Genomic DNA, 19,926 nt, shown 5'->3' with positions numbered 1-19,926 from the left:
AGCCATCTCATCTATAGGATATTACTGTACAAAGGCACAAAAACTAGATACAATCTTAATATCCACTAGAAGGAGAATAGTTGAATAAATGTGGCATTTTTATACTTTGGAATCTTATGATGTTCTTTAAAAAACAGTAATATGTATATGTTTTGATTAGAAGGCTATTCAAATACAGTTTTATGTGAAAAGGCAAGTTTCAGCTTAATGTGCTTATGGTGATATTATTTCATTAAAAATAATAAAACCTTATATTTGCCCATATAAGTTGCATGGCAGTAGAGAAAGATGTGGAAGAACATACTCCACAGTTTTTTTTTTTTGTTTTTTCTTTATAACATTTTATTTATTTATTTTATTTTTGGCTGTGTTGGGTCTTCATTGCTGCACGCGGGCTTTCTCTAGTTGCGGTGAGCAGGGGCTACTCTTCGTTGTGGTGCACGGGCTTCTCATTGCGGTGGCTTCCCTTGTTGCAGAGCACGGGCTCTAGGAGCACAGGCTTCAGTAGTTGTGGCTCACGGGCTCAGTAGTTGTGGCACACGGGCTCTAGAGCGCGGGCTCAGTAGTTGTGGCGCACGGGCTTAGTTGCTCCACGGCATGTGGGATCTTCCTGGACCAGGGCTTGAACCCGTGTCCCCTGCATTGGCAGGAGAATTCTTAACCACTGTGCCACCAGGGAAGCCCTACTCCACAGTTTCAAGGTTGACTAGATCAGTATAATGTATTGCATTCCTCTTTATATATCTTTATTGTTTGTTTCATCGAGCATGCATTCTTTTATAAATTAAAAAAAATTAAAACTTCTAAAAAGGTAAAACTTCTACCCCTAGAAGAAATGAAAAGAGAAGAGAAAGCATTCAAAAAATACTGCATAATTCAAAGCTTTTCTAAGTATTGTCTACAAGAAAATGCCGATTCTAATTTTTGTTTCTGTTCTACAGTAGCCTAGGTCCACATCGCCCCATGGCTTTACAATCACATGTTGCCCTTCGAGTCTGTCAGCTGGTGTATCTGGGCTACAATATTATCTACCTCCTTATATTCTTTAAATGTCATGGGCACCATTATCTTTAATATATTTACTATGAACTTGTTCTCAATGCACTGAGGATTGTTTTCAAACATGGAAGAACACTCTCAAAACTTATGAAATTTTCTGCATTATATTTGAGTATACTCTTCCAGCGGATGGTCTTATCTACACACATATTTTCAATTCCATCTTTAGCCCAAAGACTCATAAATCTATAACTCAAGCCTAGACTTATTCTCTTAGCTCCAAACCTGCATTTTTAATGGCTTCATCAACATCTTCTCTTAGAAGTCTTAAAGACACCTCAAAATCCTGTAGCAAATCCGATCTCATAATCTATCCCTCCAAGCCCAGCCCTTTTTTTCAGTGAATGGCATCACAGTACGTCTAGTTGTATAAGCCTGAGACTTGCTGGCTATTCTAGTAGTTACTCTTCTCTCTCACCTCCATCCCCTGAATCCAATTAACCCACTAATTTTGTTCATTTCACCTCCTGAATATCTTTTTAGTGTTTTCACTTCTCTTATCTCCACTGCTCTCACTTTGTGGAGATAAGAAATCACAGTTCACCTGATTTCTTGTGATAAGATGCTGATCATTTTCCACATTTGCATCATATTATCTGTCCTTTAAAAAATACTAACTTCTGATCACGTCAGCTATTATTTAACCTTTTACTACTCCCAGTAACTTCCTGCTTTGGGCATGAAGATAACACTAGTCCCACTATCTGCAGCTTAATTTTTCCTCCTTGCTCCCTAGAGTCCAGCCATATGAACTTTTTAATTCCTCCAGAGGCCTGTGCTTCTTACAGATTCAGGGCTTCCTTGTGTTTGATAATTTTTACTCTTCCTACTTAGTACATCCTTTAGGGTTTTTTGTTTTGTTTTGTTTTACGGAAATCTGTTGCATTTCCTTTTTAAAAAATTTTTATTTTATATTGGAGTATAGTAGATTAATAATGTTGTGTTAGTTTCAGGTGTACAGCAGAGTGATTCAGTTATACATACTCTACAATAACATCCTTTAGGTTTTAGCTCCAAAGTCATTTCCCATGGGAAGCTTCTCCTTCCTTCTGAACTAGATTAGCATTCCCTTCATAATTTTCATAACAGCTCATAGTTATACACTTGTTGATTTTCTGATTAACATTTCTCTCCCCTAGTGGACTGTAGGAAGAGCCCCTATTTTGCTCACCGAATCCCAGTTCTAACAGAATGTCTGAGCACTGTCAATGAATTTCCACTAGCAGATTCTAAACTGATAATGTCCTTCAATTTTGACTGTGGAAAAACTAAAATATTTAATTGCTCTGACCAACTTAACTAGAGAATCTTAGTCTCCTGGAATTGTGTTTACTCATATTTACCAAAAATGATTAATTGAGTAGAACCCAGTAGCTGACGGAAATGGTAAACTTTATACCGTGCCCTATATACCTGATACAACACACTGTTAATTTTCACCTTTTTTCCGAGGTTATTAATTGTTACCATTCTGATTCTAGAGCATACACAAAAGTGTTTTCAAACTCCTCATCATCTAGCGAATTTTATGTAAAATACCTATTACAGAAAATTTTAGAATTAAGCAGGCTAAGTTCTTACTATAAGCTTTCATTTGTGTGCTAGTAGTTAACAGTGGTAAATATAACTGAAATAGACTTTATCGTTCTGATAAAAGACAGGACACAGTGCACAAACTCCAAGTACACTCAGCATTAAACTCTGGATTAATTAGTAGATGAGAGTAACCACTGCGTGCATATACAATTAAATAATAGTGCATCACAGTATCTATTTTGCAAGCATTCTTACATAATTCTCCTAACAACTTTTATATGCTCAAGTAAATTGCCGAGTTAAAAATCAGTGAACTGCATCAAAGTCATCTGATTAGTTTTTAATGCACTAGGAATTGAGTTATAAAGCAGTTTACAAATCAATTCTGCAAGCTTATTACAATTCACTGAGGTCAATGCCTACTCTTATTCATTTTTCATCAGTTACATTACCCTCCTCCTTAAAAGAATTCACTGCCTTTCTTAAATTAATGACTACACAAGGCATTCTCCTACAGTTTAGTCATATCCAAGGTGGTACAGATGGTCTTTTCTGCATCACTAGGTTAATACGACCATGTTATATTGCATTACAGATTTAGTTGTCTAACCGCAGTTCATCCGGAAAGAATACACATTGAGAATTTTGCTCAATGTTAGCACTTTCAGGCATGAAATATAAAACTTAGATGAGTATAATCCTGTTATGCTTCTTAACATTAAAAAGCACCCTTGTAAGTTGTCTCCATATTTTAGTATATTTGCTTTCTAAATTGAATAACTAAAATAGATACTCTTTAGCCTATTAGCTACTAAAATGTTCAATAAATCTGAAATAATAACAACAGAATCGGGGTGTTTTGCACGTTTTTTAACACATTCCCCAAAATAATTATAAGTATTGATAAACTACTTACATGAACATAGTTTTGTTTAAATGCACCATTTTTCACTTGAGAGAGAGAGTTTCTAACATACATGAACTTATAATTAACTACCACTACAATGTCTTTCTCAGGACATGTCACTTCTGCGAAGCTGCTGAAAATAAATTTGGAAGCTGCATCATCATACACGCTGTGTTACATTTAACTAAGAGCTTTTTACATCTCAACCAAGAAGGCACACAGATATTCCCAGTGTCTTTCTCTTTGGAAAGCCTGTAATTATGACTTCAATCTATATATGAATAAATGTTAAATACTTGGCCCAAGGTCAAATAGGAAATCAAGGTAAAATCAAAAGAAAATAGCAGTTTCCTTGATTTAATTTCAGTTTTACCCAAAACTCGGTGTTTTCTTGGTCCTTAAATATCCACAAGAGAATCTAATGAGAATCATAACTCTCTCCTCTAAATAATGCAGATAAATGCATACACACTTTTTTTTTATGATCTCAGAGGTCGAATAACAAAATCCTTCTCCTCCAACCAAAACCCCTCCATTAACCTCCCCTAGGATTCCCTAGGATTAGTTGACTCTTAATATTCCTTCCAGTTTTGAGTTTCTTTGCATGTATATTTATACTAACCACAGTTCACACAAAATTATAATGATCACAGCTACATTTCTACCCCTATGTCCTGTGGGAATGGGACTTTAGAAAATGGTTTTACCAACTTTTCTAAATTGAGAAAACCTCATCAATCCAAATTATTTCTCTGTCTCTCTCTCTGTCTCTGTCTCTCTCTCTCTCCCTCTCTCTTTCTCTCCTCTGGGAGCGGATTCTTATCTACTAGAGTTTGGAAGAAAACTATTATGCTAATTTTGACAGGAAACAATTTTCTAACTTAAGAATATACCTAGGGATATTAGAAACAGTAATATTTCTTGCAGAAAACCAACTATGTCTGAAAAGTTCTCCATATATTCCCAATCACTTAATTTCCTCACAATTACAAATTCCCAATCATTCCCTTGGTTTAATTTCTCATCATTTCTACAAACTCTTAGAACTTTGACTACTTAATAATTCTACGACTAAAATCCAGTTAAATATAAATTAGAAGCATCTTACTCTTGCTTGGTTCTGCTTAGCTGAATTATAAACTGAAAAGCAGAGAATAATTTAAGTTCCAGCAGTCATGCAAATCAGAGAATATAGTGGGGTAAGGAGAGGACATATGTGCGTGTATATGGGGGGAAAGTTGTGAAGGCTACGAGCAGAGATATTTCCCCTCACAAAGGATTAGGGGTGCCGGGAGGTATCTTGATTGGATCCCTGAAAGAAGACTGTGCAAAAGGGTTTTGGGGAAGCGTTTTCAGGAGGTATGCCTATAAGGAAAAGAGGAAGGCAAGATTGGTAAGAGGAAGTAAAACTGATACGAAAATGTAGCTAAAGCTTCAGTCAGTCCTCCTGGGGGCTGTGGAGCTGGGGTAGCCCTTCAGAGTTATGCCAAAATGAAGTTAGTGTATCTGGTTTTTATCTCCCTGTTGCAGCCAGTCACTGGCTACAGCTACCCCATGGGAAGGGCCATGACCTTGGGTAATGCAGATCCTCGCTTTTGACTACAGCTTCCAATGAGGGGTGGAGCTGTGTCCTTCAGTGGCCAGTATTTCCAGCAGCTGTCCCCACCCTGAGGAAGGTGTCTGAGGCACAGTGCCTATGGTACAGATGGGGAAGGATAGCCAGTTTGGGGTCTGAAAAAAATTTATGATCTGACTAAGTCTACTATCAGCTACTATCAGGCAAAATAAGAATTCATGAATCAATATCAATGTACCTTTCTATAATCAGGGTATTCACAAGTCTGACATTTAAATTGGAAGCCTTAAAATCACTGTGGGACTTTTCTCCAACCAAATAGCTCTGGATGTGCAGAGAAATATAAATTGAATCTCTGAGTCAGAGAGAGCAGCAGATCAAATTTGATGGGAGAAACAGGGAAGATAATTGACATATCTGACTTTTCTTTTTAGGAAGAAATTTCCACAGAGGCACCCAGCAAGGAGATGTCTTTCTTACTAATGTGTTAGGAGTATATGAGGATGCCCATGGGCTGCTAGAGCAACCCGTAATATTGTCAAAGAAGGCAGTAGTTAGCTGTTAGACTGGGGAAAAAAAATAATTCAGTGTGAAGTCAGTACTGACCTGGCTAACCTGATTAGTGGGTGACACATGGGGCATTGCAGCCAGTGCGGTCCTGGTGTTAGTGACAACAAAAGGTCACCAGGGAGTCCATCGACCTGGTAAGCCTGCAGCTAAATTTGGGACCCTTTAAAGGAGCAGATGTGGTCAGTAAGGCCTTGAAAGACTAAGACTCCCTGGACATTTCCTAGGGCGAGAGATACCAGAGAAAAAGCAACATCTTACAATAAGGCAGTAAGTATAAGACCAAATAGGAATCTTGAAGCAATGTGAGTCCTGACCCAGTAGCACAGGACACGTGTGTGGAGATCAGGAGAAGTTACTGCTGTAGCAGGAGTGAGAGTAATCATAGGAGCGGTAGCAGCAGCAGAGAACTTCTGGAACAAGTTCACAAATATTGATGATGTCTGAGAGACACTGCTTCCAACCTAGCTGGGTCATCATGAGAGCAAAGAAGCAGAAAACACAGGTTTAGAATAAGGGAGATAAGGCAGAAAACAGGACAGGCTGGTGGACTGCTTTTAGCCACCCAAGGTTAAAATCCGTCCACGAGGAGGCATTGGAAATTAAAGCAAACACATCAGTATTATATATACCTAATTAGTTTTCATTTCTATGTGATAACGGCTTAATAAATCAATGTATGATCTACCATACTGCTATTTTGCTTCTGTTTTATAGAATTCTTTCTTTTCCAAATGCCAAGTTAAAGAGTCCACTCATGTTGTGCGAAAGTAGTAACGTCTTTACCTAGATTGACCCAAGATGACCATGTAGTTATTACATTGACAGGGACTCTTTTGATGGAGTGTTCCAAACACAAATGGTACAGACGCCAGTTACCCACATGCTGTATGAATAGGGACTGTCCCTGATTTGGGTGTTGCTAGGTAACAAATTCTTCCAAATGGTATGCACATGGGGTCTCTGATGTGGACATGCTGATTTAGGCCATCATTAACATTCATTGCTAACGAAAGGATAAAGCATATTTTTTCAACTATGAGTAATTTTATTGATCTTAGAAATACGTATTTTGCCCAAATCCTAGGGAAGAAACATGGTATAAAGTTGATTGCAACTTATGACTGAACTTTTCTCAGATTTCTTTCAGCAACCATATCATGGTTCCTTTTTCTACAGCAAATTTAATCTTTAAAAAGAGGAAACTTCCAAACACATGATAATAGTAAACATTAGTTATGTTGTAAAGCCTTTAATTAAATTCATCTGAATAATAGATTGTTTCTATAGTAATGCTTGCTGAGTGGGAAACTCTGTATTACTACTGCAGCTCTTCATCTTTAAAGAATGACTTTCAGCTCCAACGGAGAATAGCAAAAACATTGTGAATGCCCTTTTATAAACCAGCTATACAGAAAATTTCTTTGTTCCTTAGCTTGAGGTCTGAACACTGAAATACAAATTAGAGGGAGTAAGGTAGCTATTCAGGCAAATATATTCTTTATGTGTCAATTATTCAAAATATTGAGTCCAAAGCATATGAATGCATTTTTAGTGGCTTAAATTAGCTAGATAATTGCCTAAATTACCAACTGTATTTTTGTGTATAGACTTTGCTTCAGTTGAAGCTTTTAGAGTAATTCAAACTTTTATGTTAGTAAGCATAAAGGTAAAAATTCTCTTTTGATTTGGAGAGTATAATTTTAATCATTTCAAAGATAATGGAATCTCCTTTATAATACCTTAATGAAATGAAATGAGAAAGTACACTTTTGAAAATAACTGTGAGAATAAGATGCTATAGAAATTTAACTTTATTTTACTATATTTTTACTTTCAGCCTCACTTAAAATTTATCTTTATGGTTTTATCTAACCATTAAGTAACTTAGACTAGTAGTTCTCAAACTCCAATGTATATCAGAATGACCTGAAGCGTTTGTCAAAACACAGGTTGCTGCATTTCTGTGTTTCTGAATCAGTTGTTCTGGTGTAAGGCCCAAGAGCTTGCACTTCAAACATGCTACAAGATGATGCTGATGGTCTTTTACTCTTGGAGAATCACTGACTAATATGCATTCAGTATGGAAAAACCCCTTAATTACTCAATATAAAAATAACACTCATAAATTTATACATTCTACAAGTATGTATTGGGTACTCACTATTTGCCAAATGTCGGGGATATGGAAGAAAACACAACAGCCCTCCTATGAACTGGAGCTTAAGTGTTCCTGGCTACTTTAAAAAAGGTAGGCTTCCTTAGTTTTCCACAGCTCTCACCTCTCTTGCTCTCTATATTTATTCCTGGCTTTCTTTAGTCATTTATGTTTCTTGCCTACTAGGCAAACGGATGCGCCAGTGTGGTAGTAGAGACAGGTATGAGGTATCATCATGTCACAGGGGCAAGAACAGGAAAATCTATCTGGGTGAATTAGGAACTCTCCACAGGTAAAAAGGGTCCTTTGGAGAAGGTATGCTAGAGAAACGAAGGCAGTCTAGTAGAGAGGACACTATGTTATACAAACAAGGTGGTATAAAATGTATGTGGCTCCAAAAAACCACCACTGAAATATGGGATATGACGGCGATGGCTTGGGCGGCGTGCTGTGATGGGAGAAGAGGCTAAGGAGGCATCTGAGGCCATAACATGTGTCTTTTGCTTAATGCACAGGGTTTTGGAGTTTTATAATTTTAGGCAATAGAGAACCATGATAAAGAATATAAACAGTGGAGTATTATGATCTGATGTACAGTAGTGGGACATGTGATCCTGAGGAAGAGAAGCTGAAAGCAGAGATACCAATTTTGAGATCACTGCGTCAGATGTGTTGAGGGCCTGAGTAGGTAATTACAGTGGGCTGTATGAGAGAGATATTCAGGAGGTGTGCCTGAGAGAATTTGATCACTCTTCGGTTGGGAGAAGAGAGGCTTAGAGAGAAGGAGAAGTTTAGCATGATGCCCAGGTTTCTGGCTTGGGTGGCTGGGATGATGACACCATTCACAATGTATGAAGAGCAAGAGTTTTCTTGTTTTTTTGTTTTTTGGTTTTTTTTTTTAAATGAATTTATTCATTTTATTTATTTATTTTTGGCTGCGTTGGGTCTTTGTTGCTGTGCGCAGGCTTTCTCTAGTTGTGGCGAGCGGGCGCTACTCTCCCTTGCGTGGGCTTCTCATTGCGGTGGCTTCTTTTGTTGCGGAGCATAGGCTCTAGGCGTGCAGGCTTCAGTAGTTGTGGCACACAGGTTCACTAGTTGTGGCACACGGGCTTAGTTGATCCGCAGCATGTGGGATCTTCCCGGACCAGGGCTCGAACCCGTGTCTCCTACATTGGCAGGCGGATTCTTAACCACTGCGCCACCAGGGAACCCGAGCAAGAGTTTTTGACGGAATAGAGTAGATGGTAATTGGGATGGAAAGGCAAGTCTTCTTAGCTTGAAAATGCTAAATTTCCAGAAATGTTAAAATCTTCCAAAAAAAGATGTCCAGTGGGCAGTTGGATATATGAAGTTATAAGTAATTGGAAAAGTCTAGAGACAGGCGTGGTCTGGAGATACTGATTTGAAAGGGAGCCTTTATCCTGTAGGTCACAGATAAGTTTGCCCAAGCAGCGTGTACAGAGAAGATGACTAAGAAGAGAAGAATACTAAGAGCAGCTTCTGGGGGATAAACAAACAGTGTCTAGGAGTTTCTTGTTTAAGAGGAACAAGAAAATGGTACTAAAATAGCTGCCACAGAGATCAAAAGAAGCAAAGGAGTGTGGTGTCATGGAACATAAAAGACCCGAGAGAAGGGAACCGAATTTAGCACAGTACCTTCAACCTAGAGGATAACATTGAGAGCACAACATAGAAAGCTCATTACAGTGGGCAGAGGAAGAAAGGAAATAAGGGAGACAATGAGTAGGTGTGGAAACTCCAAATGCCTGGAAGAAGAGTCAGGGGACAAAAGTGAAGAACGCCAAGTATGAACAGCAGTAAGGAGAGTTGAGGACTGTGGCAAACTGGGGAGTACATACCGTCTAAAGGTGCAGTCAGTATTCTCTTCCAGCTTATTGCAAATGTGTGGCCACATACTCATCTTTTTCCACAATAAGCTAGATTTTTTTTTTTTTTTTTTTTTTGGCTGTGCCGTGCAACTGCAGGATCTTAGTTCCCCAACCCGGGATTGAACCCAGGCTCACGGCAGTGGAAGTGCAGAGTCCTAACCACTGGATGGCCAGGGAATTCCCCAGAGATCGCAATTTTAGGTGTAATCTTCCAATGTTTAAATGTTGGCAACACATTTAACTAATTGAAACTTTGAGAAAATATTATTTGATGTAAACAGAATGTATCTATTGAAGTATAGGCTATTCTCAGCAGCATGAGCGTGAGCAAAAGGGAAAGAGCCAGTAGAAAACATAGCTGAGAGAGGGGCATTGGTAAGGACAGATTTGGAAGGACTGGCAGAGGGAGTGGGTTTCAAGTGGAGATGTGGACCCCAGTTAAGATTTGCCTCCAGGGGTTGAGATATATTTGTTGAGGGTGGGCTGATTAAGGGACTTCTTGCCCAAGCCCTCCCCTTGCTCTGAGGTCTGGAAGGGGAGGTGATTTGTCTGACAAAGGAGGTGGATTTGACATGAGAGTCATGAAAAGTCTGGTGAAGTTTTGAAATACTTGCTAAGGGAAAGAGATGAAAAGTACCTAAAAGATTAGGATCTCATGTATAATTTTGACTTGTAGCGTAATCATTTATAAATTAATAAATGATAAAATTCAGTATTTTTCTGTGACTAAAAAGACTTAACTTGGGCCTGTTTTCTGGTTGGAATATGTTTCAAGTTTAGTAAAATGAGAAAACTTCATGGAGTTTTTTGACCGTGATGGAAACAGTAAATTAAGTAGACTTAAACAAAAATCTATTTTAAATTGATAAGAGGAGTGAATGTTATTAGTTAAAATTTATTTGGGGATATGAGCTTAAGGTCAACATTTATAGTGGCTCAACTGACTCTTTGGTTCTCAGACATGATAAGAACATAGAAGGCATTAATTTTCTGTTGGGTTGTATATTGTTAAATCAGGAATTTTTTGTTTATTTTAGGTCCCCCCCAATCCCCTTAAAGAAATTTTTAACAAATAAAAATGTGTATGTGTGTCTGTGTGAACCAGACTGGCGATCCTAGATTTCTGCTATAAAATAGAAGAAATATAAGACTTAAATATACTTGTAAGTAATGTAAAATAAAACTTTAAAATATTTTATTTAAAATAATGAAAACAAAAGCCTCACACTTGACAATTAACTTTGAAATTAATAGTGTAAGCAAGGACACATAATTTGGTTATCTTTCATGTTGTGCAAATATTTCATAGAAATAGATATTAGAGCAGAAAAAAAGAGAACACATCTTCCCATTGCTCTTAGCTCCTTTAGATGTGGCCCCCTTTTAGTTGGTAGTAAAAGTAGAATTTTCTCTTCTACTCAGTATCATTTCCACTTTTCAGATTGCAGAGTTTAAACCATCAGTGAGAAAACGTTTAATTATATCTTTTATTTGGTATTTATATTTATTATGTAGTAATTAATCAACTCAATTGTGCAGTATATATTAATTTGATCGACCTATCAGAATAATACTCTCTCTCGTACTTGCTTCATTCCAGGGCACTTAAGACAACTATTTGTGGCTGGTCCTATATCTTCGACAGAGATTAAGTTTGTGAAAAATGAGTTCTTTCCAGAGAAAGCTGCTCACTTTTGCTGTGCTGTGTTCCTGACCCAGAAACTAGATATTTGCACTGAGAATTGATCCACCTTTTTATTCAATACTAGTCTCTAGGTTTCCAGAATGTACTCAGTCAATTGATCATAGTGCCTTTTCATGATGCATCTTTTCTATTGTGTACTTAGCTCCTTTTCTATTACTTAATATTCTCAATTTAATACTTCATTTCTTTTTCATGTAAGTTTCTTATAACTCCTTCACATTTTTTCCCTTATTTTGTCTACATTTCAGGAGAGGCAGTTGAATTTATAGAAACCCACATCATCTCAAACAAACAGTAGCCTCTCCCCATTACTTTCACTTAAGTTCCAACACAAGGGCATGCCTAGCCCCCCAGACACACACACACTTACACACTCCTTATTTAGATAAGAAATTAAGCTTTTTGAAAGTTGAGATGTTTCTGCAAGAAAGGGTGTATCAAAATTTGATTTGCTTTTATTTCCTTATTGAGTTATTTGTTTTAGAGCCTACCGATAGAGCAACAATGTTTGAAATAGCCAACATGTTATTTCACACAGGTAATAAAATTATACTTTAAGAAGAAAAAGGAGTTTTCCAAAGATCAGAAATGATACAAAGTAGAAATTGGATAGTATCAGAAGCTACCAAATATAATTTGTCTCTCCTTAACTTTTCTGCTTGATTTAACAATCAACTCCTCAAAAATCGACACCAAGTAAAGAGAAATTTAAAGCATATGATGACAGGAGGTATAATCGAAACCAATATAATGGTTGTAAATAATAGGCCTTTGTAATGCTCTGGAAACAATTTTATCTGCATATCTGTACTCTCTCTAATGATTCCCTATATGAGTGACAGCTGCAGTGTAGGGAAACCATTCATGTTCACATAATAAGAAACAATCTACTGAATTTGCTATGACTTGCAAAAGAGATGCTATTTTAATCATAGTATAAAGTTGCATAGATTATGTATGATACCTGGGAGGCTACTGTATAGATTGTCTTCCATTCAAGAAATCAAAGTTTCAATTCTCCGTTTGTATTTCAGTTTGAAATGAATACTTTATTTTTTTAAAATCCCCTTTTTTGTCATACGGCTGATACACTACTCCCTTTTTTACTCCCATCCAACTTGATGGGCCATGAAAAACAGCTATTCTGGGGGGAAAATGAAGACTTTTTGAAGACAATAAAGAAACAAAACTAGGCTTCCCCCGAACAAATTATCTCATTGACATTCACTACCAAAATACAGGCTGACATTACCTACAGTATACCCTCAGGAACCATTCAGTAATGACTAAGTTTGTTAGTAGAAAATATAAAGATATCAAAAACAGTCATCAACTTAAAGGAACAAGTCTTTGGTATTACAATAGTTTTTTATAGTACTTCAATTTTGTTCTAAACATGTCACCTGGGAGACTGACAGATTGGTGGTTTTAATAGAGAGTTTTTCCCAAGTGTGATATTGCTCAGAATAAAATATTCAAAATATTGGAATTGTATTACACTAATATATTCGTCCCAATATTGCCTTAACAGGATACTGTACTGTCATTTAGACGTACCTAAGGCAGTAACTGACACTATGAGAAATTTTCAGCTGGAGTACATTTTATTTAGTATTAATTCAGTTTACAACATAGGCTTTTGGGACTGTGTTTTTTATTTTACATATGTTTTGCTATCTGATTTCCGTATAGTATAACAATTTCTTTATGCAAATACTACAGTTTTGTGATAAGGCTTCCAGCTTCCCACAGACAATGACAGTAACTTAAATTTTCATTTGCTCATAGATCCTCCTAAAAACCACAGAGATCAATAAGGGAGGCAAATAAAAATACCCATAAACTATACCTAAAGAGTAATTAGAGAAAGAGACGTTACAAACTTTAATTTACATGTAGTCAGGGAAATAAATGCCGAAGACCAGCAGACTTGGCTAAGAAGAGTACACGGCAATAGTCAGGCAGAAGCTAAGTGGAAAAAGTGGTGGGGGCGGGAGTTCAGAAGTCTCCTTAGAGTAATGGAACACATATCAAATAGGGTTTACCCTTGGGAGAAGAGGGTTTAACACTGAGTGAGAAATACTGAGAGAAGTTCTGTGACCTTAATGGACAAAGCATTCGTTACTAGAGAGACAATAGAAAGTGGCTAGAAAAGTGCACAAGACTCCAGATATCAGCCTTGGAAAAGCACTACATCTTGGAGAGGGGGAGGGATATTCAAAGGTGGAATTGTCCCTTGGAGGCTGGGAAATAAGGAAGCAGATAAACATAAGTTCCCCTTATTAATATAAGAGGGGACAGAATAATCAGAAGACAGAAACAAGCAAACAAACAACAAAAACAGGCAGTGCCATATATTTTAAAGAACAAGTAACCCCCCTCCCCACAAACCCTCCAAATTTACAAACTCCTTGCTATATATGAATGAGACTTGGAACTGAAAAATTTTATAAGGCGTGCAAACAAGACCTATTCCCTTTGCCCCCCCACCCCCCAGATTTCTTGCTAGTGATGGTCCAGGAAAGTCCTTCATGAATAGCTATAAACAAGAATACTCTAATATTCATACAAAAATATCATAAGAGAAAAACAGGAAATGGGAATAAAAATGTACTTTGCAGAGGAAAGTGTGCTAAATATCTGGTTATGAAACAGAATAGATATATAACATCCCAAAATAAATTTAAAAAATTTAAACCAGTAATTAGAGATATGAAATAAGATTATAAATTAGGAACTCAAAAACATAGAATAAAAACTGGACAAATAAGAAGAAAATGCAAAGCAAGAACTGAAAGAATACAGGTACTAAATTCAGGAAAGAAAAAGACAAAATCATCTAAAAAATTAAGATACATTACAAGCAAACCACAAGAATAGAGGCTAGAAATGAGAGATGCTAAGAAAATAAAATAGAATAAAGAGAGAAAAAAGGACCAGAGAGAAAGTGATGGATATGAAATACAGGCAAAGAAGGTGCAACATCTATATTATTTGAGTCCCTGAGGAAGACAAATAAACCAAAAGAAATAAAATAAATATTAAAAATTATAATTCAATAAAATTTCCTGAACTATAACATGAATTGAATGTACATATTGAAAGGGCCCACCGTGTATCCAGGAAAATTGACTTAGAACATCAAATCCAGACATATGCAAGCAATAGTTTTAGCCTTTAAAAGTCTGTCTTGGTTTGAAATTGGAGTATTAAAATCTACCACTATTAATTTATTTCTGAAATTTTCTGGGACTTGGAAAATTAACAAAATCCCTTACAAAGGGCAGACAAGTGGGTTGGCATCAGATTCCTCATTAGCAAGATTTGATGCAAGAAGAGAGGAACACTATCTACCAGGTTCACAGGGCAAAAAGTGTGGGCCAAATATCTTATATCTACCCAGGCTGTCCTCCAAGTGTGAAGGCTATAGAAAAACAGTGTTGATTTACTCATGAACATTTCCTGAAGAGGTGAACTTTATCCAAGAAGTTATGTTTGCGGAAACTTTGACAAAAAGACAAGTAGTGAGCATTGACTACATTTCACTAGAAACTTAAGGCCAAAACAAAAGTGAGAAGTATGTAAATTACATCCTCTGAGAAGCTAGAAGTATCACAACCAAACAAAATGGAAGGAGAGGGAAATATAAAATAAGCTCATTGAGTGCCTTGTTGGTAAAAACTGGGAGTGAAATGATATAATTTAAACTGACAAACTGAATGGTAGAAGACTAGGCATACTTAGGAGTGCAAAGATACTAGCTGAGCTGGATAATTTGAATAGTCCAATCTCTGGAGAAAAAAAATTGTTAAAAAGCTACTCCACAAATAAGTACCAGGTTTAGATGATTTTACAGGGGAATTGTACTTAACTTTTGAAGTCCAGATAATCCCCAAACTATCTAAATGGTTATGTAGAGTAGAAAATAGAGAATAAACTCCAAATTATTTTCCTAAGTAATTATAACATTGATAATAATACCTAACGAAATTGCATATACATATTCAAAAATTGGAGAGCAATTTCCCTGATGAGGATCGATGCACAATCCTAAATTAAATTTAGATGAAAAGAATTCAATTCTACAAGATGAAATACATCATGTCCAAATGTGGTTCCTTCCAGGGATGTAAGAATAGTTCCATGTTAGTAACTCTATTAATAAAATTTACCATAAAAATAAGGAAACAGAACAGCACACTCATTTCACAGATGCTGAAAAGGCAATTTACAAATTTCAACACCCATTCTTAATAAATACAAGTCAATGGAAACTTCTATAAAATTATAAAACACATTCCACTCAACCACATGCCATCATTTGAATTAATGGGAATCACTGGTGGCATTCACACAAAATTCAGGAACAATTGATGTTCACTATCAGTTTCTTTTTAATGATATGTTGGAGGTAATAGCCAGCACAATTAGACAAGAGAAAACTATTAGATGTATAAGAATTGGAAAGGAAAATGTAAAGTAATCTTTATTTGATATTATAGAACATTTGAAAAACTCAGAACAATGTATAAGCCACTGCAAACTAAGAAAACTCACTAAGATAGACCATAAAATTAACATACTCAGAAAAAACCAGTAGCCTTAAAAATTATTAGAAGATAATAATTAAAGAGAAGATCCTATTTATAATAGCAGCAACAACAAAACATGTTAAATGTCAAGGAGCAAAGTAAACAATAAGGAAAAATTTTAAACACTCTTGAAAGACACAAAAATTAGATTTAAAAATGAAAATACATATACATATTCCTGTATAGAATGACTCAACATCATAAAAATGTTACTTTCCCTCCAATTAATTTATAAAATTAATCTGAATCCAATAAAAATACCATAGGGATTTTTTTTTTTATCCAGACAAGTTGTTTCTAATGTTCATGTGGAATATGCAACAAGAAATAACCTTAAACCCTGAAAATTAATATTAAAGGGAGTATGTCATATAAGAGGTTAACTGTATATTTAAAACAGTGTGATTCTCAATGACACAGATCAAGAGAACAGAATAGAAAGACCAGAATATACTCATGCACATAAGAAAGTTTAGTATGTGATAAAAGTGATATCTCGGGGCTTCCCTGGTGGCGCAGTGGTTGAGAATCTGCCTGCCAATGCAGGGGACACGGGTTCGAGCCCTGGTCTGGGAAGATCCCACATGCCGCGGAGCAACTAGGCCCGTGAGCCACAACCACTGAGCCTGCGCGTCTGGAGCCTGTGCTCCGCAACAAGGGAGGCCGTGATAGTGAGAGGCCCGCGCACCGCGATGAAGAGTGGCCCCCACTTGTCGCAACTAGAGAAAGCCCTCGCACAGAAACAAAGACCCAACACACCCAAAAATAAATAAATAAATAAATAAATCTAAAAAAAAAAAAAAAAAAGTGATATCTCAAGTTACTTGTGAATGACAGACTTTCTAATAAATGATGTTAGAACAACTGGAAAGCCATTGATAAAATGACAAATTAAATTTATAACTTGCACTATAAACCAAGCTAAACTTAAAATGGATTAGAGATCCTAAAAAATGTCTAGAAAAAAATATGAATTTATTTACAACCTTGGAATGGAGAAAGCTTTTCTAATTATGACTCGAAAATTCAGAATCAACAAAAGAAAAGGTTGATAAATTTAGCCACATTACAAAAAAATAAAGGCTTTGTGTGACAAAAATCAGGAAAAAGATAAAAGACAATTTGCTGGGGAAGCGATTTGCCACTTATTCCACAATTTAAAAGAAAAAGACAAAAAAGTTGAAAATGTATACAAGAAATGGACAATTGATAGAAAAAGAAATGTCCATAGTGCTTAAATATGTGAATCTCACTCATAATAAGAGAAATGTAAACTAAACTAATTGAGGTATTGCTTCTCACTTATCATGACAAAAATCGAGAAGACTGACTCACTCTGTTAGCAAGGCTTTGGAGGAAAGATATAATACATTGTATTATATACATTGTATATACAATATTATATACAATGTATATAGAATACATTGTATTGTATTATATAATACATTGGTATTAGTGTAAAGTGGTTCAAACCATAAGGAGAGGAGTTTGGCAGTATCTAAAAAGATTACATATTCATTTACCCTTTGACCCAGGAATACCACTTATAGAACCTTACTCTGAAGATAATTTTGTCTAAGAATGTACATATACACATGAAAATACATATGCACAATTCATTCTGCCATTATTACAATAGCCAAAATTTGGAAACAACCTAAATGTCCATCAGTAGGGGACTGGCTAAATAAGTTTGGTATAACCAAGTCAAATGGCTTTGAAAGCAGCTGATCACTTCTGTTAGGCACTGATGGGTAATGTCAGCTATGGCTTTTTTATATACAAAATTATTTTACTTAAAATGCAAACATATTTTGAGAACTGAATCAAAATGAAGCATGTATTAAAATTACTACAGTAGCAGGGTATCAAGAGTATTACGTTGCCTTTTACTTACGGTTTACAGTTTTGACTGGTAATATTGTATTTAGCCTCTCTGGGGAAGCAGAATTTTCTTCATCTGTCACATATTCAAAATTAATGATGAACATCATAGCCACGCCTTCTTGGTTTTTCACTGGAATTATGTGAGTGTTACAAATGAAAGTAGACCCTAAGGAGATAAAAACAAAATAAGTGTAAGGTCAAAAATATGCCTTCATTTTGGAGTGTCAGTAATATCAAAATTCTAACAAAGCCCTATAGAATTTTCTATCCTAAATGACCACTGAAATTCAATTAAAATTTGATTTTTTTATTTCATATTTTATTGCACATATATTTACGTAAAAATGAACAAATTTCCCAGAAAGATTTTACAGGCAAAGTCAAGTACTACATTATGGAAAAACGGAATCAAATCTTATTTGTTTTTATACTCACCACTTTAATAATAATAAAAAAAGACATACTCTTTAACTTTCTAGAAATATATTATAATAATATATTTTGATTAATTCTGAATCTATATAAAATATAGCTCTATAAATAATTAAGATAACTCATTTTTTCTCATCCTGAAATAATCTCAAATTATTTCCTTTTTCTTCTTTAATTTCTTAGACATCAAATAAAAAATTACTGACTCTGTCTTAAACATGTCCTAATAATTCCTTCCTTTTTTGTGTAAAATTCACAATGCCCAAATCACAATGATTTTGTTTGGTTTGTATTCTGTTAGAAAATAAGAACAAAACTTTTATCTATATTATTGTGTTAATTTGATCTTTTTAACTGGGAAGATGATATTCTTTTAAAAGCACAATTATAGGGCTAATAAGATACATTTTATTAGACTCTCCTGGAAATGAAATGAACAAAGGGATGACTCAGCTTACAACTAACCACTGCCATCCATCCTTGAACAGAAAACCCAAGATCCAAGATTTAGAGAAGACAGTCAAGAAGCTGACTTCTTTTAAATCAGCTGACTTCTGACTGACTTCTTGGGTCTGACTTCTAAAGCTGAGTATTCCCTCAGAGCAGTTTCCTCACACATTGACCCTCTGAATATTTTCTTTAGTTGTGGTGATGGAAATCTCACAGGTTAGGGATTTATTTGGGTTCAAAAAATATTGTTTTTTTTTTTTAATTTGGATTCCATAGAACTTTCACGTCACAAGATATTCTTTTTTTAAAAAATTTATTTATTTATGTATTTATTTTTGGCTGTGTTGGGTCTTTGTTTCTGTGCGAGGGCTTTCTCTAGTTGCGGCAAGCGGGGGCCACTCTTCATCGCGGTGCGCGGGCCTCTCACCGTCGCGGCCTCTCTTGTTGCGGAGCACAGGCTCCAGACGCGCAGGCTCAGTAGTTGTGGCTCACGGGCCTAGTTGCTCCGCGGCACGTGGGATCTTCCCAGACCAGGGCTCGAACCCGTGTCCCCTGCATTAGTAGGCAGATTCTCAACCGCTGCGCCACCAGGGAAGCCCAAAAATATTGTACTTTTTTAAAATACAAAAACTTCAGGAAGAGTTCAATCATTTAGGCAATAGAGAGTATTTTGATTGCTTTCTCTCTCTTTTTTTTTTTTCTAAACAATTAGCTGGGACCGTTTTGCATCTTGAGGAGAAGGATGGTTCAATGCAGAGGCAGGATCAGGGTGGGAGCAAGATCTGTCTGGCGTGAAACTCCGAAGGGAGATGTGCAAAAGTGAGAGTGTCGCTGGCAAAGCCCACGGGGTCCCCAGGAAAAATAAGATGGAATCTAGGTGATTAGATAAGGTCTAACCTCTTCTTTTGTGCTTAGTCTAGCTTCACTTGATCATAGGGTGCCTCGGGCAGTGGCCTTGCACCCAGCACGTCAGACCAGAGTTTCTAGTGCGAAATGGCTGCGCCCGACACCTCAACTCAGTGGGCGGCGTGCAGAGTCACTGCGCCCCGGGCACTGCAATCTGGAGCCTAGAGGAGCCTTAGCCCCACCCCACTCACCAGAACTCCACCCCCCTTCCCCACTGTCGGGGCCCTATAAAGCAGCCCCGCCCACAGCCTTTGGGGGCAGG

The 19,926-nt window shown here is 36.5% G+C and overlaps 1 protein-coding gene across 1 annotated transcript in view; it reads right to left on the bottom strand.

The window, feature by feature from the left end:
• The window catches only part of KCNH7 (potassium voltage-gated channel subfamily H member 7), a 445,052-nt gene that overhangs the window by 129,845 nt on the left and 295,281 nt on the right, over positions 1–19,926 (bottom strand). The window contains exon 3 of the mRNA XM_068543961.1: positions 17,887–18,042. Within this exon, the coding sequence (XP_068400062.1) occupies positions 17,887–18,042 (156 nt within the window). The remainder of the gene's footprint in view (positions 1–17,886; positions 18,043–19,926) is intronic.

Source organism: Eschrichtius robustus, chromosome 5 (assembly GCF_028021215.1).
Source record: "Eschrichtius robustus isolate mEscRob2 chromosome 5, mEscRob2.pri, whole genome shotgun sequence".
In the NCBI taxonomy this organism is placed as follows: Eukaryota; Metazoa; Chordata; class Mammalia; order Artiodactyla; family Eschrichtiidae; genus Eschrichtius; species Eschrichtius robustus.
The sequence above is the reverse complement of the archived record's forward strand: the minus strand, read 5'-3'. Positions and strand labels throughout refer to the sequence as shown.